Source organism: Elephas maximus, chromosome 4 (assembly GCF_024166365.1).
Source record: "Elephas maximus indicus isolate mEleMax1 chromosome 4, mEleMax1 primary haplotype, whole genome shotgun sequence".
In the NCBI taxonomy this organism is placed as follows: Eukaryota; Metazoa; Chordata; class Mammalia; order Proboscidea; family Elephantidae; genus Elephas; species Elephas maximus.
The window spans coordinates 173,521,036-173,542,200 of NC_064822.1; the positions used below are offsets into that span (position 1 = coordinate 173,521,036).

The window sequence follows — 21,165 nt, forward strand, 5'->3', positions numbered from 1 at the left end:
CCTTGAATTTCAGAGTTCACATTGTCAGACCTCCTTCACTTAAGTGAAGAAGCTCAGGTCCAGACAGACTAGATGATTTGCCGTCTCACCTAGCTGGTTGGTGGTCAGGGTGAGAGCTAGACTCCATCTTCTGACCCTTGAGCCAGTGCTCAATATTTATTTTTGTTTAGCTTATCATTTTTTTTTTTTTTATCATTAAACAGAGATTGGCCATGTTGGCATGTAGGCTGTTAGCAAGTCCCTATAAATGCCACTATCTCTAAGTTATAGAATTATTATTTGTTAGTCAGACTATCTTGTTAACCTAATGATCTGGTTTATAGTTAGTTACAATGTGTACTCTTCACAAATGATGCAATTCCAGGGTTACAAGCTCACTTTCGGTGGCTGGTTGTAAAATAATGGAAAGTTGAAGGATTTGTGGAAGTGGAGAGCAACCTCCTAAATGCACTCAGATTCAGTTTTCTTATTTTAAAATACCTTGCTGACCAAATAATACAGATCTCTGATGTAGCCCTTTGACCTTGTCTATCCTGGATCTGATTCAAAGAATTAGCACAATGCTTAATGTTAAAACTGTATTTGCTCTGAGTTTTAAATTCTTCTGGATGTTTGGAAAGACAGTTTAAAACTCAAGTAACAACAAATGTATAATGGAAACAATAAGGGCTTTTGAGACAGAGAGATAAGGGTTCAAGTCCTGCTTTCTTACTTCCTAGCTAATTTACTTTTGGCAAATCTTAACTTTCCTGAGCTTCAGTCTTCTCATCTGTGTATTGAAAATCATACCATCTCCTCACAAGGTTTTTGTGGTAATTCAGTGATGTTCTGTACCTAAAGCTTCGTGTTTTCCCTAGCTCCCGGATGTGGCCGTAGAGTCTCCATTAGAAGCCTCAGGTACCTTTATACTATAACCAAGGAGAACTTTTGGTTAATAAAGGGCCTTAGCATCATTTGCATTTTTATGTCGGTGCAATAAGCCTAAACTACCGTTTGAAAAGTTTGGTTATACGTAATTCGGTGAAATAAAGTCAGAATAAGTGAACCAAGAAAAAAGCCTTCATTTTCCAGAACGGTTTTGGGGCAGTATTTTGCCATGTGGGATCTAAGAGATGATTTTTAGATGATGTAGATATATTTTTGAATAATTTGGATATATTCCTCCCCAAAAAAGCCCCACAAAAACCAGCGCATCAAACCTATGTTTTTATGGTATAATTGCGTAGGATGGGAAACCCTGGTGGTGTAGTGGCTAAGAGCTACCCGGCGCTCCTTGGAAACCCTATGGGACAGTTCTGTCCTATAGGGTCACTATGAGTCAGAATTGACTCGACAGAAATGGGTTTTTTTTTTCTGTTTTTGCATAGGATGAAGCTTATTTAAAAATGAGTTGTTTAAAGTTAATTAAAAATACTTTGTAAATGACAATTTAAGTGTCACAAGGATATGGCAATAATCACGATGGTGAAAATTGAGTGACTAAGATTTGGAAAGCACTGGTTTAGGTGTGTCTACGTAAAAGGAGGAAGATAGGCGGGATGTTCCACAGTCCCCAGCACTTGTACTTGAGGATGGCCTGCAGTGGCCTTTGGCTTGGGACCCTGGCCTCTGTGATCCTTGGAGGTAGTGGTTCTCAAAGAGCATTTTCTGGACCAGCAGCATCAGCATCACCAGAGACCTTGTTAGAAGTTCTTGGATACTTTACCCCAGACCTACTGAATCAGAAAATCTTGGGTGGCGCCCGGCCATCTGTGTTTTAACAAACTCTCCATGTGTTTCTGATACAATTTGAAAAGCACTGCTTTATGGGTTTCTCCAGTATACCTAAGCCACAGACCTCTCCTTCCTCCGAATGACATTAAAAGGACTCCAGAGTTCTCATGACACCAATTCTATTTCAGTGTTCTAAGCTCATTTACTAGATCTTCTTTCTCTCCTTCTTTAAGATAATCCATAGATTAACATCCCTTAGAAACCTGAACTACTGTTGGCATTCTGCTAAAAGGCCATGTCAGCCTCTAGATTAAAGGGTTCCTAGTGGGATTTTTTAGTGGGAATAGTCCTGGAAAAAATGTACTATTAGCTCATTATTTCAGTTTAGACCTAAGATTTGCTTTTTAGCATAGAGTGGTTAAAAACGGGGAGACATGAGTTAGGGTTCAAGTGCCTTATAAAGTGTAACAAGAGCATCTGCTAAAAATACCCATATTTGTGTCTATTTACAAATGTTACTGGGGGAACTTGCCAGCATTTATGTGAAAGGAAAATTTGAAGATTAAAAATTTCATTAATGAAAATTTGCTTCATTTTTCTCATTAATAAAAAAAGTAAATACAACTAAAAGAGTTGTGCATTTAATGTAGCTTACCACACTAAGATCAGAAAAATAAAGTGTAAATTAGGTGTATCTGAATGGAGAACCTTACAGTTTTGTAAGTCTTAGTTGGAAATGTAAATGAGCTCAGTGTTTCGGTAATTGGTGTTGTGGTTGTAGGCTTTTTAAGGATGGACGAGAGACTTCTTTTTGAAGACCAAGATTTATTCTAACCCTTTCTATTGATGTGGGTACAAGATGGCAAAGCACCTTTTAGGGCTACTTTTTCTTTTAACACATTTCAAAGTTCTCAGTAGTAGATGGAATAAATTGACCTGGAAAAGAAAGGAAACTTCCTTTGATGGAAAATAAACTTTTTGAAACACGTACAGGATTTCTAACATCTTGTATTTAGTGGAATTGCTCATAGCAATAACCAGGTATGTGAAGGAGAATGGTTGCTGCTGTTATTTTAAATCATGATCCTCTGAATTATTCTGTCAGTAGTGAGCTTAATGAGAAGATCTTATTGGGATTAAATGATTATGGTAAGTAAAAGGGAAATTTTATAATATTCTCTGTGGACGAACTATAAAATATTTTTTGGAATTGGCAGGAGGTTAGGCCACACTCTCAGAGTTCATCTTTTCTTGAAATCGAGATAGGCAGTAACTAGATAGCTACGGTTTTTGTCTTTCCAAACAAACCAGTGCAGTTATTTTAACAGCTCTGATTTGTCTTACTGACTGAGCTGTATTCATTCATATAGATTTCAGGGTTTGTACTTGAGAAGATTTAATAGAACATTTATAGCAAACCCATTCATCCATGCATCCATCTGTCTGACAAATACTTATTGAGTATAGTGTTCTAGTACTGCTTTTGTTATCTATTGCTGCATAAGAAATGATTCCAGAATTTAGTGGTTTAAAATAATGTTTATTGCTATCTCATGGTTCTGTGGTTTGACTGGGCCCAGCTGGGCAGTTCTTATTTGAATCTCTCTTGAGGTTACAGACAGATAGCAGCTGAGACTAAAGTCATTTGAAGGCTCAGTTGGGTTGGACATCCAAGATGACTTCTTCACTCATATTTCTGGGTTCCAGTGCTTTTCCATGTAGCTCCTTCTTTGACAACAGAGTGTCCTGGACTTCTTACATGGTGGCTCAGGACTCTAAGAGAAAGGAAGTGGAAACTGCCAGTCTACTTGAAGGCTAGACCTGGAATTAGCGTTGTATCATTTCTGCTCTATTCTCTTGCCCAAACAAACCACAGCCCAATCTGGATAAAAGGGAGTGATGATCTCCACTTTTTGATGAGTGGCATGAGCATACGGAAACAGAAAGAATTGATAGTGGCCGTCTTTGAAGATAAGCTACCAGAGGTACTTACTTGAAAAGACATCGTCTTAGCTCTCAGGGAGCTTACAAACTAGTTGAATTTCTTTGAATAGGGAGAATCAGAACAATTCAGTATTTTCTTGTTTAAATGTTAAACTGTTGGCTCTTTTCTTGAGGCACCTTACATTTTAATATGCGTTATCTCAAAACTTTTCTTTAATTTTTAAATTACAGGTTAAGGAATTTAACTTCCGAGCCAAATGTATCTATACAGCAGTGATGGTGCGAAGAGTGATCCTGGCCCAAGGAGACAATAAAGTTGATGACAGAGACTATTATGGCAACAAACGATTGGAATTAGCAGGACAGGTGATTTAATTATTTTATGTCAGAAATCTTATTTTCTTTAATAAGATTAAAGCATTTCCTTAACTACAAAAACTATACATTAATTTTTTAAATATTTAGTAGTATGTTACCTATACCATATATTCGTTTGTTGATGTGTTTACCCTCATTCTCTGTAATGTAAGAAGTGAAATATGACTTAAAGCAATATTACTTATTCACTTAACAAGGTATTTATTGAACACCGATTACGTGTCAGAGTACTGGGTGGCCCAAATGGTTAAGCACATGGCTGTGAACCAAAAGGTTGGTGGTTCAAATCACCCAGAGATGCTTTAGAAGAAAGGTTTTAAAGAGCTGCCTAGTAGGTGTGATTTTCTGTTGTTATCTCTCTTGGGGTTCATGGAGTTCTTAAATTTATGAATTTAGTCTTAGAAAAATTTGAGAAATTTTCAAACTTTGTTTCTTCAAATATGTTTCTGCTCCATTTTCTCTCTCCTCTCCTTCTGACTCAGTTACACTGTTAGACTTTTTGATATTGAAGCATTATTCATTTTTTCTCAAATTTCTTTTTCTTCAGATTGAATGATTTCTGTTGATCTATTTTCAAGTTCACTTACCCTTTTTTTTTTTTAATTTTTATTGTGCATTAAGTGGAAGTTTACAAATTAAGTCAGTCGCTCTCACACAAAAACTTATTTATGCCTTGCTACATACTCCCAATTGCTCTCCCCCTAGTGAGACAGCCTGCTCCCTCCCTCCACTCTCTCTTTTCGTGTCTGTTCCGCCACCTTCTAACCCTGTCTACTCTCTCATCTTCCCTCCAGACAGGAGGTGCCAACATCGCTTACTCTTTCTTATGTCATCTTTAATATGCTATTACAATCACCCAGTGAATTTTTTATTTCAGGTATTGTATTTTTCAATTCTAGAAGTTACATTTGGGCCTTTTTTTTTTTTTATAACTTTTGTTTCTCACGTGTCAGAGTCCCTGGGTGGTACAAATGGTTAAGGGCTGGACTACTAATGGAAAGGTTGTCAGTTCAAACCCACCCAGAGGCGCCTCAGAATTAAGACCTAGTGATCTGCTTCTGAAAGCTACAGCCTTGAAAACCCTGTAGAGCAGTTCTACCCTGCACACTTGGGGTTGCCATGAGTCAGAATTGACTGGACAGCATCTAACAACATATCTCTACTGAGATTTTCTGTTTGATCTTACGTCACAAGTATATTTTCACTTACGTACTTAAATTTTAATAAACCCAAAACCCAAATTTTAATAGCTGTTCCTAAATCCTTGTCTGCTAATTCTGACATCTCTAGCGCTTTGAGGTCACTCTTTTGATTATCGCTTCTTGTGAGTATGGGTCACATTTTCCTGTTTATGTGTTTAATAATCTTGTATTATAGCCTGTTGGGTATTGTGAATAATGAGTTGTAGAGACTCTGGATTCTGTTATATTCCTCTGAAGAGTGCTGGGGGTGTGTGCGTGCGTGCGTGCGTGCGTGCGTGCGTGCGTGCGTGTGTGTTAAGGCAGTTAGCTTGATTGAACACCTCCAAGTCCTACCTGCTTGTGGAAAACAGCTGCTGAATATCTCTTTAGTTCTTCCAATCTTAGCTGGGCTGCTTGGAGTTTCAGGGGCAGCCAGAGATTTGGGCAAAGTTTAAATGTGAAATTTAGAATTCCTCACTTTTCAGCTGCTGTGGTAGTTCAGATTTTTTCGTTTCTGACAAATGTTGACTTCTCTCAGTACCTGCCTGTTTTTAGACACTCTTGGGCCTTCAAATAGTTGATTTTTAATATTTTGTCTGGAGTATAATTATTACCTGCAAGTGAGTTCATCTGATAGGAACTACTCTACCAATTCTGGAAGTATACTAATCTCCTTTTACAAATTTTTATTCTTTCCCATTGAACTGGCTTCTGTTTTTTTCCTTTTTTTTAGTTTTATTGTGGTAAAATGTATATAACAAAGTTTGCCATTTTAACCATTTTTAAGTGTATAATTCAGTGACATTACTTACATTCACTGTGTTGTGTTACCATCACTACTGTCCATTTCCAAATTTTTATATCACCCCAAACAGATACTCAGTACACCTTCAGCAATAACTCCCATTCCTTCCTCCCCCCAGCCCCTAGTAACAACTAGTAAACTTTTAATCTCTATGAATTCAAGATATTTCATGTAAGTGGAATCATATAATATCTGTCCTTTTGTGTCTGACTTACTTCATTCAGCATAATGTTTTCAGAGTTCATCCATGTCATAGCATGAATAATAGTCCATTGTATGCATATGCCACATTTTGTTAATTCATTCCTCTGCTGATGGACACTTGAGTTGTTTACACCTTTGGCTATTGTAAATAGTCCTGCAATGAACATTGGTGTATTCCATTTTTACACCATTATCATACTGTTTCAAATATGTTGCTGTGGTTTAATAGCATTAAATTTTTTATTATACAGTTTTTGACCATGCATAATAAATCAACATCCTTGAACCAACTGAAAAACTAGATAACTGTCAATTCCATTGCATTTACCCGTGTACTTCACCCCTGCTCCTCCTTCCCCAGAGATGAGCTGAATTTTTGCATTTATCATCTTCCTTGTTGTTTGTACTCATTAAAATGTTTCATTTTAAAGTTTTAAAATGTTTTATAAATAATGTATGTATATATTGTCTTCTGAAACTTTTTTCTCCCCTCAGCATTGTTTTTAAGATTCGTCTGTGTTATTGCATGTTGCTATAGTTTATTTTCATTTTTAAAATAATATTCCATTGTATGAACATACTTTATCCGTATTGTTGATCAAGAGCTTTGCATGCTTTTTTTTGCTATGAAGAGCAGTGCTACTATAAAGATTTTTACCAAGAGTTTCTATGTGTAGAATTGCTGAGTCATAAAGTATGTAAATCTTTAACTTTACTGGATAATTTCTTACCATTTTCCAAAGTATTTATATTTTGCAGTGTGTGTGAGTTCCTGTTGGTCAACATTCTCTCTAAGGCTTGGTAAATTGTTGTTAGTCTAAACCAAAACCAAACTCATTGCAATCGAGTCGTCAGTTTAGTGGGTATAAAGGGCTGTCTCCTGGGTCTTACTTTGCGTTTCTGTCATTACTGATGAGGTTGAGTATCTTTTCACGTGCCCATGGGCCATTACTGTTTTCTTCCTTGAAATGCCTCCCCAGTTGTTAGTCTTTATTGATTTCTAGGAGTTCCTTGCATATTTGGAATCATACTCCTTTGCCAACCTCTCACTTACTTTTTAAACTTTCTGGTGTCTTTTGATGAGTTGAATTTCTTAATTTTAATTGAGGTTAACATAATCTCCTTCATCTTTTTAAAATAATTAGTGCCCTTTGTATTTTAAACTTTTGCCTTTATAATTTTTTTTTTCCTTTCTTTTTCTTCTATTTTTTTCAATAAAAAACCCTCTCCCACCCTCCGTCCCTCCCCCCCTCGTAACCACAAAAGTATGTGTTCTTCTCAGGTTTACTATTTCTCAAGATCTTATGATAGTGGTCTTATACAATATTTGTCCTTTTGCCTCTGACTAATTTCGCTCAGCATAATGCCTTCCAGGTTCCTCCATGTTATGAAATGTTTCAGAGATTCGTCACTGTTCTTTATCGATGCGTAGTATTCCATTGTGTGAATATACCACAATATTTACCCATTCATCCGTTGATGGACACCTTGGTTGCTTCCAACTTTTTGCTATTGTAAACAGAGCTGCAATAAACATGGGTGTGCATGTATCTGTTTGTATGAAGGCTCTTGTATCTCTAGGGTATATTCCTAGGAGTGGGATTTCTGGGTTGTATGGTAGTTCTATTTCTAACTGTTTAAGATAACGCCAGATGGATTTCCAAAGTGGTTGTACCATTTGACATTCCCACCAGCAGTGTATGAGAGTTCCAATCTCTCCGCAGCCTCTCCAACATTTATTATTTTGTGTTTTTTGGATTAATGCCAGCCTTCCTGGTGTGAGATGGAATCTCATCGTAGTTTTAATTTGCATTTCTCTAATGGCTAATGATCGAGAGCATTTTCTCATGTATCTGTTGGCTGCCTGAATATCTTCTTTAGTGAAATGTGTGTTCATATCCTTTGCCCACTTCTTGATTGGGTTGTTTGTCTTTTTGTGGTTGAGTTTTGACAGAATAATGTAGATTTTAGAGATCAGGCGCTGGTCGGAGATGTCATAGCTGAAAATTCTTTCCCAATCTGTAGGTGGTCTTTTTACTCTTTTGGTGAAGTCTTTAGATGAGCATAGGTGTTTGATTTTTAGGAGCTCCCAGTTATCGGGTTTCTCTTCATCATTTTTGGTAATGTTTTGTATTCTGTTTATGCCCTGTATTAGGGCTCCTAGGGTTGTCCCAATTTTTTCTTCCATGATCTTTATCGTTTTAGTCTTTATGTTTAGGTCTTTGATCCACTTGGAGTTAGTTTTTGTGCATGGTGTAAGGTATGGGTCCTGTTTCATTTTTTTGCAAATGGATATCCAGTTATGCCAGCACCATTTGTTAAAAAGGCTATCTTTTCCCCAGTTAATTGACACTGGTCCTTTGTCAAATATCAGCTGCTCATACATGGATGGATCTATGTCTGGGTTCTCAATTCTGTTCCATTGGTCTGTGTCTGTTGTTGTACCAATACCAGGCTGTTTTGACTACTGTGGCTGTATAATAGGTTCTGAAGTCAGGTAAGGTGAGGCCTCCCACTTTCTTCTTCTTTTTCAGTAGTGCTTTGCTTATCCGGGGCTTCTTTCCCTTCCATATGAAATTGGTGATTTGTTTCTCTATCCCCTTAAAATATGACATTGGAATTTGGATCGGAAGTGCGTTAAATGTATAGATGGCTTTTGGTAGAATAGACATTTTTACTATGTTAAGTCTTCCTATCCATGAGCAAGGTATGTTTTTCCACTTAAGTATGTCCTTTTGAATTTCTTGTAGTAGAGCTTTGTAGTTTTCTTTGTATAGGTCTTTTACATCCTTGGTAAGATTTATTCCTAAGTATCTTATCTTCTTGGGGGCTACTGTGAATGGTATTGATTTGGTTATTTCCTCTTCGGTGTTCTTTTTGTTGATGTAGAGGAATCCAAGTGATTTTTGTATGTTTATTTTATAACCTGAGACTCTGCCAAACTCTTCTATTAGTTTCAGTAGTTTTCTGGAGGATTCCTTAGGGTTTTCTGTGTATATAATCATGTCATCTGCAAATAGTGATAACTTTACTTCTTCCTTGCCAGTCCGGATACCTTTTATTTCTTTGTCTAGCCTAATTGCCCTGCCTAGGACTTCCAACACGATGTTGAATAAGAGCGGTGATAAAGGGCATCGTTGTCTGGTTCCCGTTCTCAAGGGAAATGCTTTCAGGTTCTCTCCATTTAGAGTGATATTGGCTGTTGGCTTTGCATAGATGCCCTTTATTATGTTGAGGAATTTTCCTTCAATTCCTATTTTGGTAAGAGTTTTTATCATGAATGGGTGTTGGACTTTGTCAAATGCCTTTTCTGCATCAATTGATAAGATCATGTGGTTTTTGTCTTTTGTTTTATTTATGTGATGGATTACATTAATGGTTTTTCTGATATTAAACCAGCCTTGCATACCTGGTATAAATCCCACTGGATCAGGGTGAATTATTTTTTTGATGTGTTGTTGGATTCTATTGGCTAGAATTTTGTTGAGGATTTTTGCATCAATGTTCATGAGGGATATAGGTCTATAATTTTCTTTTTTTGTAATGTCCTTACCTGGTTTCGGTATCAGGGAGATGGTGGCTTCATAGAATGAGTTGGGTAGTATTCCGTCATTTTCTATGCTTTGGAATACCTTTAGTAGTAGTGGTGTTAACTCTTCTCTGAAAGTTTGGTAGAACTCTGCAGTGAAGCCATCCGGGCCAGGGCTTTTTTTTGTTGGGAGTTTTTTGATTACCGTTTCAATCTCTTTTTTTGTTATGGGTCTATTTAGTTGTTCTACTTCTGAATGTGTTAGTTTAGGTAGGTAGTGTTTTTCCAGGAATTCATCCATTTCTTCTAGGTTTTCAAATTTGTTAGAGTACAATTTTTCATAATAATCTGAAATGATTCTTTTAATTTCATTTGGTTCTGTTGTGATGTGGTCCTTCTCATTTCTTATTCAGGTTATTTGTTTCCTTTCCTGTATTTCTTTAGTCAGTCTAGCCAATGGTTTATCAATTTTGTTAATTTTTTCAAAGAACCAGCTTTTGGCTTTGTTAATTCTTTCAATTGTTTTTCTGTTCTCTAATTCATTTAGTTCAGCTCTAATTTTTATTATTTGTTTTCTTCTGGTGCCTGATGGATTCTTTTGTTGCTCAGTTTCTATTTGTTCAAGTTGTAGGGACAGTTCTCTGATTTTGGCTCTTTCTTCTTTTTGTATGTGTACATTTATTGATCTAAATTGGCCTCTGAGCACTGCTTTTGCTGTGTCCCAGAGGTTTTGATAGGAAGTATTTTCATTCTCGTTGCTTTCTATGAATTTCCTTATTCCCTCCTTGATGTCTTCTATAACCCAGTCTTTTTTCAGGAGGGTATTGTTCATTTTCCAAGTATTTGATTTCTTTTCCCTAGTTTTTCTGTTATTGATTTCTAGTTTTATTGCCTTGTGGTCTGAGAAGATGCTTTGTAATATTTCGATGTTTTGGACTCTGCAAAGGTTTGTTTCATGACCTAATATGTGGTCTATTCTAGAGAATGTTCCATGTGCGCTAGAAAAAAAAGTATATTTTGCAGCAGTTGGGTGGAGAGTTCTGTATAAGTCAATGAGGTCAAGTTGGTTGATTGTTGTAATTAGATCTTCCGTGTCTCTGTTGAGCTTCTTACTGGATGTCCTGTCCTTCTCCGAAAGTGGTGTGTTGAAGTCTCCTACTATAATTGTGGAGGTATCTATCTTGCTTTTCAATTCTGTTAAAATTTGATTTATGTATCTTGCAGCCCTGTCATTGGGTGCGTAAATATTTAATATGGTTATGTCTTCCTGATCAATTGTCCCTTTTATCATTATATAGTGTCCTTCTTTATCCTTTGTGGTGGATTTAAGTCTAAAGTCTATTTTGTCAGAAATTAATATTGCTACTCCTCTTCTTTTTTGCTTATTGTTTGCTTGATATACTTTTTTCCATCCTTTGAGTTTTAGTTTGTTTGTGTCTCTAAGTCTAAGGTGTGTCTCTTGTAGGCAGCATATAGATGGATCGTGTTTCTTTATCCAGTCTGAGACTCTCTGTCTCTTTATTGGTGCATTTAGTCCATTTACATTCAGGGTAATTATAGATAAATAAGTTTTTAGTGCTGTCATTTTGATGCCTTTTTATGTGTGTTGTTGACAATTTCATTTTTCCACATACTTTTTTGTGCTGAGGCGTTTTTCTTAGTAAATTGTGAGATCCTCATTTTCATAGTGCTTGACTTTATGTTAGTTGAGTCGTTACGTTTTTCTTGGTTTTTATCTTGAGTTATAGAGTTGTTATACCTTTTTGTGGTTACCTTATTATTTACCCCTATTTTTCTAAGTAAAAACCTAACTTGTATTGTTCTATATCGCCTTGTATCACTCTCCATATGGCAGTTCAATGCCTCCTGTATTTAGTCCCTCTTTTTGATTATTGTGATCTTTTACCTATTGACTTCCATGATTCCCTGTTATGTGTATTTTTTTTTTTAATTAATCTTAATTTGTTTGTTTTTGTGATTTCCCTATTTGAGTTGATATCAGGACGTTCTGTTTTGTGACCTTGTGTTGTGCTGATATCTGATATTATTGGTTCTCTGACCAAACAATATCCTTTAGTATTTCTTGTAGCTTTGGTTTGGTTTTTGCAAATTCTCTAAGCTTGTGTTTGTCTGTAAATATCTTAATTTCGCCTTCATATTTCGGAGAGAGTTTTGCTGAACATATGATCCTTGGCTGGCAGTTTTTCTCCTTCAGTGTTCTGTATATGTCGTCCCATTCCCTTCTTGCCTGCATGGTTTCTGCTGAGTAGTCAGAACATATTCTTATTGATTCTCCCTTGAAGGAAACCTTTCTTTTCTCCCTGGCTGCTTTTAAAATTTTCTGTTTATCTTTGGTTTTGGTGAGTTTGATGATAATATGTCTTGGTGTTTTTCTTTTTGGATCAGTCTTAAATGGGGTTCGATGAGCATCTTGGATAGCTATCCTTTCGTCTTTCATGATGTCAGGGAAGTTTTCTGTCAGGAGTTCTTCAACTATTTTCTCTGTGTTTTCTGTCCCCCCATCCCTGTTCTGGGACTCCAGTCACCCGCAGGTTATCCTTCTTGATAGAGTCTCCCACATAATTCTTAGGGTTTCTTCATTTTTTTTAATTCTTTTATCTGATTTTTTTTCAGCTATGTTGGTGTTGATTCCCTGGTCCTCCAGATGTCCCAGTCTGCATTCTAATTGCTCGAGTCTGCTCCTCTGACTTCCTAGTGCGTTGTCTAATTCTGTTATTTTATTGTTAATCTTTTGGATTTCTACATGTTGTCTCTCTATGGATTCTTGCAACTTATTAATTTTTCCAGTATGTTCTTGAATAATCTTTTTGAGTTCTTCAACAGTTTTATCAGTGTGTTCCTTGGCTTTTTCTGCAGTTATCCTAATTTCATTTGTGATATCATTAAGCATTCTGTAAATTAGTTTTTTATATTCTGTATCTGATAATTCCAAGATTGTATCTTCATTTGGGAAAGGTTTTGATTCTTTTGTTTGGGGGGTTAGAGAAGCTGTCACGGTCTGCTTCTTTAAGTGGTTTGATATGGATTGTTGTCTCCGAGCCATCACTGGGAAACTAGTTTTTCCAGAAAACCCGCTAAAAAAAAATGCAGTCAGATCCCTATCAGAGTTCTCCCTCTGGCTCAGGCTATTCAGATGTTAATGAAGCCGCCTGGGGAGGGTGGGGGAGGGAACAGAGAGATAGGAGAGTAGCACCTCAGAATATAGCCAGAGTTGCTTGTCTTGCTTGGAATGACTATTATATCTGAGATTCCCGCGGGGCGCGTCGCCTATGTGTGCTGGCTGTGTGGAGATTGCTCCCTGGGGGTCTGGCCCGCTGGAGTCACGGTCAGATCCTCCGCTTCCAGCCCCACGCCCAGCGTCAAGGCTCCCCTACTGGGACGGTGCACTCTCGACTCCAAAATCAGTCGCTGCCTCCCGGGGACTTCTCGTCCCTCCAGCCGCATGGCCGTGCCGCCTCCGAGAATCAGTTGGGCCTCCTCCCAGGGTTAGTTCAGATGGGTGGAGCAGGTCCCCGTGCTTGTGCCGTGACCGAGTGTCCCGGCTGGGACGCTGTTCTCCCCGCTCCAATACCAGTCGCTGCCTCCCGGGGACTTCTCCTACCGGCTGCGTCCCACGCCGCCCGCGCGACCCGGCTGGTCCCCTTCCCGGGGTTAGTTCAGGGGGGTGGAGCAACTCTCCGTGTTTATGGCGTACCTGCGTCCAGTCCAAATCCCTGCGGACGGTTCCCCGGCTCGGATGCTGCTCTTTCTGCTCCAAGACCAGTCACTGCCTCCCGGGGACTTCTCCTACCGGCTGCGTCCCACGCCGCCCGTGGAACCGGCTGGTCCCCCTCCCGGGGTTAGTTCAGGGGGGTGGAGCAGGTCTCTGTGCTTGTGCTGTACCTGACTGGTACGCTGGCTCCAGGCTCTGGAAACAATCGCTGCTTCCCCGTATTAGTTCGTTCTCTGTCTCTAAATCTGTGTTTGTTGTTCAGGGTTCGTAGATTGTTATGTATGTGATCGATTCACTTGTTTTTCCGTGTCTTTGTTGTAAGAGGGATCCGAGGTAGCGTCTGCCTAGTCCGCCATCTTGGGTCCGCCCCCGTGCCTTTATAATTTGATATTGAATTCATCTAGAATGGATTTTTGCATATGGTGTGAAATAGGGAATCCAATTTCATTTTTTTCTAAAGAGATAACTAGTTATGTGAGCACCATTTATTACATAGTTTTTTTTTTTTTTCTTACTGATTTGAAATGCCAGCTCTGTGATATAATACATGTCGGTATACGTGTAGGTCTGTTTCAGGACACTGTTCTCTGCCACTGGTCAGTTTGTGCATCCACCAGTCCCTTTGCCTTCTTTTTCAGGAGTGTCTTGGCTATTTGGGGACCTTAGTTTTCCATATAAATTTTAGGATCAGTCTGTCAATTTTCATTAAAAACCTCTTGGAATTTTAACTGGAATTGTGTTGAATCAATGGAAGAATTTGGAGACAAATGACATCTTTAATGTATTCTTGATATTTCAGGCCTATGTGTGAATGTATGCTAAGCTTTGGGGGCTTCTTTGGAATTCTTTGTCAGGGTTAGGTTTGGAGTCAGGCTTTCAATTTCAGAAGAAATCACATATAGAAACACTTTGTCCACATTTAGTATGAAACAGATCTTCAGTATGTATGTCGGTGACTGTTGCTTGGTTAACAAAACTGCCATGCCTACTTACTTAACGAGGATTTGATCAGTTAAATGTGTCTGTTGTGGCAGAAGTTGATATATACTGGCCTTTGTGTGATTGCTTTTTACTTAAGAAAAATTTCAAATGGAAAAGACTGTATAACATATGTGTGTGTGTGTGTGTGTGTGTTGAGACTCATAAAGCCAATATTCACAGAACTCTGTCAGCTTAAGAATGAACACAGTTCCCATACATTTGAATCCCCTCTGCACCTTCTCTGATTCTTGGTTGTGCCTCCCATCTGCCTGTTCTGGAGGCCCCGGCCATCAGCCTATCTACTTACCTGGTGCAAAGCAATGCCAACACGTCCCTGAGCATTTACTGTGAGGTCAGGCGAAGAGCCACAGGTCAGTTTCCAAGGAGCCTTTTTCAGCAGACCTGAGCTTCAGATGTGGCTTTCAAAAGGTTATTTTGAAAGGATGAAATCTTAATTGGAATTCCAATATTAAAACAAAAGTTCTGCCTCTCTGGTTGAGGAGTTATAAGGGCTTATTTCTCTGCCTACTTGCCCTTTCCCTGAAACTCCTCTGTGGAATTCCCAAACATAGGTTGACTGCTCTATAGGACAAAGTGTAAACTCTTAGCAGCCCTTGCAAGGTCCTTCTTGATCATTCCCCTGCCTGTCTCTCCAACCTCATCTCATGCCAAGGGGAGCTGCTTACATCTTCCCACAAACACCATGCTTTTTCATCCCTCTGGGCGTTTGAGTTAGTCTTCTGCCGGTGCTGCTCTCCTCCCACCCCCCACCACTCCCACCCTGCACAGAGAGCTCCTACTCATTCTTCATTCCTCAAGTCATCCTCTCTGAAACCACCTGTGAACCCTAGGTATTGTCAGTTGTTCTGTCCTCCACGCGCCAATAACATTTTGTTCAGGTCTTTATTCACATGTCAAATTACTGTTTCTTTCCCCCTTTAGACTGTGAATGCATTGAGGGCAGGAACCTTTTATATTAATTGCCTAATCCCCAGATAAATGCAGGCACTGAGCTGGGCACAGGAGATGTAATGGTGACCAAGAACGATGAGGCTCCTGCTCCCAAGAACGTGCGTTTTGATAGTCATGCAGCCTACTGGTAGGTTGTAAGTGTTAACAAAGAAAACCGAGAACAGGGTAATGTTAAAGAGAGTGTTGGAGTGGTGGCAAGTGGTGCTTTAGTCGGGACAATCTGGAAACAGCACTTTGAAAGGGTAATATGTTTTAAGCTGAGCCCACAGACGTCACAGCTGAGATTTGATGAGGAGAAGCCAGCCTCCTGCAGCCTTGGGAACCGCACTCCAGGAAGAGACACAAGCAAGTAAGTGCACATATCCCAAGGCAGGAGTGAGGTTAGGGAGTGGAGGGACTGAAAGAGGGTCAGTGTGGCTGTAATGAGTGAGGTACAAGGTGGTGAGAGATGACATTGGAGACCTAGACGAGGCCGGGTTCCATGACGCCTTGTAGGCCACGGAGAGAAGTTTGGATTTAATTTTACATGCAGTGGAGACCCATTGGAGAGTTTCACCAGGGAGTGACAAGATCTGATTTTCAGTTGAGAAAGATCGGATTTGGAGATGAACAGGCAGGTTAGGGGTGCTATAGCGGTATTTCAGGTAAGAGATGATGGTGGTTTGGATGATATCAGCAGATATTACCACAACTAAAGTTGAAAACAAAACAAAAAAAACTAGAATTTAAAAATTAGAGTAATTTTAGGTATGGGGACAAAGTTAGCTCTGTTCAATTAATAGCTGATGCTTATTAGCAGGTGGGTTTTTGACCACCTTCAGATTGACCACTGTTCAGGAGATTGTGGGTATCCCTACTGCCAGCCACCCTGATTTTTACTGTCTTTACAATTTGAAAAAATCATGATGTTAAATGAGTCCATTTACAAAGATGTTGGTTTTTAGAGGAATAACGGATGGAGTAGGGAGGAGGGAGAGGAGCAACTATCCTGTTGCTTAAAAAAAACTAGAATTAAAGAGAGGGTTCCCATGTGCAGGAAACATAGCTTTATTAACATTGTAAGGACATAAAAGGCATTGTGTTGACAAAAATGTGTAGAAACAATAGCTGCTAATTTCACACCCCCTGGGATGGAGGAGTATGAATGTGCTTTAGCTTTAGATAACAGAGTCATAGCTGGCGGCCAAGCAGGTCTACAGAGCTGTCCCTCAGTCTTCCTGCCACCAGAGGGTTGGCAGGCCAGCCGCCAGTAGAGGTGTTAGCAAAACCTACCGATTTCAGGCTTAATCTTTTCACCTACCTTTTCTTTTTCGGTAATGTGTTCATTATTTGCTGAGCATTACTCTATTCTTTGTCTGAAAATTTTTTGTTTCTAATGCCGTTTGCTTTGTATGGGCGAGATATGGAACAGCACCAAAATCCGGCACCCTGGAAAGCCAGGGATTTCCACCCCGTAACAAAAGAATGCCGTCTTGACTTCAGAGATTGCCTAATCCCAGCTGTTCTGATAATGTAATTAAGGCTGCCTAATGTCTTTAATTTTGCAACCAGTTTGTGTGAAAAGGAGAATTTGGCACTCTGAAGGCTTAAACACTAAATAGCAATCTCAAGACGCCTAATTAGAATTCTCTGACATTAAGCTAATTGGTGAAACTGTATTTCAGCAGCTTAACTTCTTTATTAATTTTTTTTTTTTTAGCATTTTCATTGAAAATCAATTGATGAGCTGTCAGCATTTTTCCTTAAATATAATTTGCTCTTTAGTGCTCCTGTCTTAAGCAAGCTGAAAGGCCTCAAACTAGCAATGAAAGGTATTGAATATTATCACCAGCATTCCATCCCTTTTAATCATCTTACTCTTGACCTAAACAATGTGGTTATTGTGTGACTTGGCCTTGCAGTTTCTCACTGCTCTGTAAACTGGAGAACATTATTTCTCTTAAGTTGAAAATAAGTAAAATCAGGGGGTGGAGAAATGTATTAATGAGCCAGTCTTTCTATTGACATGCTCTTACTTTTTACTTGTTTGGTGCCAGGGACAGGGGGCTACAAAAAATTCAGCTGGGATCCAAAAAAACTTTGTCATAACTCGAGACACAGAAGTGGTAAAGTGTGAGGGGCTAATTAAAATAGGGCTGAGCTTTTGTGGTTTGGGTTAAGGGCATTCGATTCTGTTCAGGAGGCTTATTCAAGTTCCTTTTGCCAGTTTCCACAGGAAGTCGCTGAAACGGGCTTCTTCATCCCCTCTCACCCCTCTGCACCTGCTTCCATTCCCGTATTCTTTCTTTCCATGAGTGAAACTGCTGGGTCTGAGTGTAAGAAAAGATTAAGCTCTCAGAGGAGGAAGTCTTCTTTTTAGAACACTTCTGACGTGGTAAATTCAAGTCCAGGAGCCTGACTTGCCTATCTGCAAAGTTGTTTTTAGTAGACTAGTAGAAGGACTTGTCTAACATAAGGGGTCAGATTCCACTTAGACAATTCTCTGTCAGTTGTGACTAGAGGGGAAAACTCATTTGCTTTGAAAATCTTCTTCATTATGAGTCCTGAAACCTACTGGTGGGTTATAAACATTCGAGGATGTAGTCAGTATGGAATGTGGAAAATATTTTTTATTAAGATTTTGTTATATTTTTGGTGGAGGTATACACAGCAGAACAGGTTCCCATTCAACAATTTCTACCCGTAATGTTCAATGACATTAGTTATATTCTTCAGTTTGTGTCAACATTCTCTATTTCTGTTCTCGTTGTTCCACTCCCGTTAATTAGGTCTCATTGCCCCCCACCCCCAAGTCCTCATCTGTGCTTTAGAGTAACTGTTGTCCATTTGGTCTCATAGGGATACTGTTTTAAAAGAGCGCAGTTCTCAAGGGAGAAATTCTTTCCTTTTTGAGCTAACCTGCTATTGAGTTAAAAGGTGAGTGGAATGTGGAAAATCTTAAAGTAACTTAGTTGTCAGTGAGTCTCAGTGAGCATTCCCCTGTAAGTAGGTGATTACTGTATACATAATTGCTCCCCTCAGCCATACTTAAATGTTTTGTTAGGTGACTTAGACTACAATCGGACTGAGCTTTATTTCTGTAAAGAAAAAAAAAGAACTAATAGAATTCATCTTGCAGGGTATTCGTAATATATGTTACGCTCAGCTGCTAATCGAAAGGTCTATGGCTCAAACCTACCCAGTAGCAACACAGGAGAAAGACCTAGCGATCTGCTCCCATAAAAAAAAAAAAAGATTACGGCCTAGAAAACCATATGGGGCAGTTCTACTCTGTCACATGGGGTCAATATAAGTCGAAATCGACTTGACGGCACCTAACAGGAGCAACATTATCTATTATGTTTGATTATTGAAGAAGTATACCAGCCATTTATTTGCCATAAGCCATCTATTTAGTTTTGCCTTTTTTGTGAATTTTATATAAATATTGTTCTGGGTATCTGTTACAGCATTTTATGTGCTACCCCAAAACAGTGGCTTAAAACAACAAAGTTTTTATAGTTCACAATTTTGTGCTCAGAAATCCAGGCAGGACTCAGCCATTTGATATATCTGCTTCCTGTGGTGTTGCTGGAGGTCAGTTGGTGCTATTCTGCCAGAAGATGGGGGGAGGGCTGAAAAGCTGACTCAGCTGAGAGGTGTGTGACCTCTCCAGCATGGTGGCAATCAGGGTGGCTCAGGGCTGCCAGAGTGTTCTTTGAACAGGACAGAAGTGCGTGGCGTAATGACCTAGCCTTGAAAGTCACAGTGTCACTTATGCCTACACTATTGGTCAAAGTAGCCACAACCCCTGCCCAGATTTGGGGGATTGGGGGGACGTGGGCCACACCTCTCAAGATACAGTTTAGGATTCGCCAGAAACTTGGACAAAGGTCATACACAGAAGTTGGGATTTTCTCTCTGTGGTTCTCTTCTTTCTCAGAATTCCCCCTCACTTCCCAGCTACTGTGGTAGCTCAGGGTTGTTTTTTTTTTTTTTTTCTCCCCCTCTCTTTCTTCAATCTAGTTAAGACTGAGGGTCTCAAAATCCAAGTTTTACCTTCCCTTAAGTACGTTGAAGCCAGCGCCGTTACCTTCTGATAAGTGTTGACATCCCTTGAGCTTCTGCCTGCTTTTGGATACTCTCTAGTGCCTTCATATAGTTTTATTTTAATATTTTCTCTAGAGTTTATAATTGTTACCTGCAGGCAAGTCCAATCTGATAGGAGCTACTCCACCAATTCTGGAAACAACCATCCTAGTCTGTTTTTATGGCTTTTTATTCTCTCTCATTGATCTGCTTCCATGGTCACACTGTTTTAAATATGTCACCATGGTTTAATATTCCATTTTTATGTGTAATTTTTAGCATAAAACCCAAAAATATATGGCATGTATGTAAGTTATAGTGTGTACAAATAAAATGAACATCCTCCAAGCTACTACCCAACTTAAGAATTAGACCATTATCAATACTACTCCGTCTTTCTTACTCCATTCTCCTTCTCTTCCCCCACTACCCTAAATTTTTGTGTTTATTATTTTGTTTATTAAATCATTAAAAATTTTTTTTGAAGTTTTAAAATGTTTTGTAAATAATGTGTTTTGCTGTTTTTAAGCTTTATAGAAGTAGATCCATACCATATATATTCTTCTGCAACTTTTTCTTCTTTCAACAGTTTTTAAGAATCATCTATGTTGTTGCTTGTTGCTGTAGTTCATTAATTTTCATTTCTATTAGATTGTGTAAAGATACAATACGAACCCCTGATGGTACAGTGGCTTAAGAGCTTGGCTTTTGACCAAAAGGTTGGCAGTTTGAATATACCAGCTGCTGCTTGGAAACCCTATGGGGCAGTTCTACTCTGTCCTGTAGGGTGGCTATGAGTTGGAATCAACTCAACAGCAACAGGTTTGGTTTTGGTTTTTAAAGATATAATAAATATGGTAACACTTTATTCACTCTAACGATCATGCACTTTGCATGGTTCTTTTATGTATATATATATATATACACACACATATATGTGCAAAAAAAAAACCAGTGCTGTCGAGTCGATTCCAACTCATAGTGACCCTATAGGACAGAGTATATGTGCATGTGTGTGTGTATATATACATATAAACTTTATTCGTGTCTCCTGGTATCCATATGTAAGAGTTTCTTCAGGTAGGATTCCCTAGTTACAGAGTATGTAAATCTTCAACTGTACGAAGAATGTTAAACTACTTTCCCAGGTATTTGTACATTGCAAGGGGATACTGCCTGGTTTAAAGTCAGGAAAGGTGTGCGTCAGGGTTGTACCCTTTCATCATACTTTTTCAATCTGTATGCTGAACAAATAATCTGAGTAGGTTGGTTATATGAGGAAGAATGGGGCTTCCGAATTGGAGGAAGACTAATTAACAACCTACGTTACGCAGATACACAGCCTTGCTTATAGAAAGTGAAGAGGACTTGAAGCACTTACTGATGAAATCAAAGACTACAGTCTTCAGTATGGATTACAACTCAACATAAAAAAATAAAAATCTTCACAATTGGACCAATAAGCAACATCATGATAAATGGAGAAAAGATTGAAGTTGTCAAGGATTTCTTTTTACTTGGATTCACAATCAATGCCCACGGAAGCAGCAGTTAAGAAATCAAAAGACACATTGCATTGGGCAAATCAGCTGCAAAAGACCTCTTTCAAGTGTTAAAAAGTAAAGATGTCACTTTGAGGAGTAAGATGCACCTGACC

At 38.8% G+C, this 21,165-nt stretch overlaps 1 protein-coding gene across 2 annotated transcripts in view; it reads left to right on the plus strand.

Annotated features, from left to right (window-relative positions):
* Positions 1-21,165, plus strand: part of POLR3B (RNA polymerase III subunit B) — a 145,573-nt gene that overhangs the window by 46,365 nt on the left and 78,043 nt on the right. For both annotated transcript variants that reach the window (XM_049884249.1, XM_049884250.1), the window contains one exon: positions 3,889-4,023. In XM_049884249.1, the coding sequence (XP_049740206.1) occupies positions 3,889-4,023 (135 nt within the window). The remainder of the gene's footprint in view (positions 1-3,888; positions 4,024-21,165) is intronic.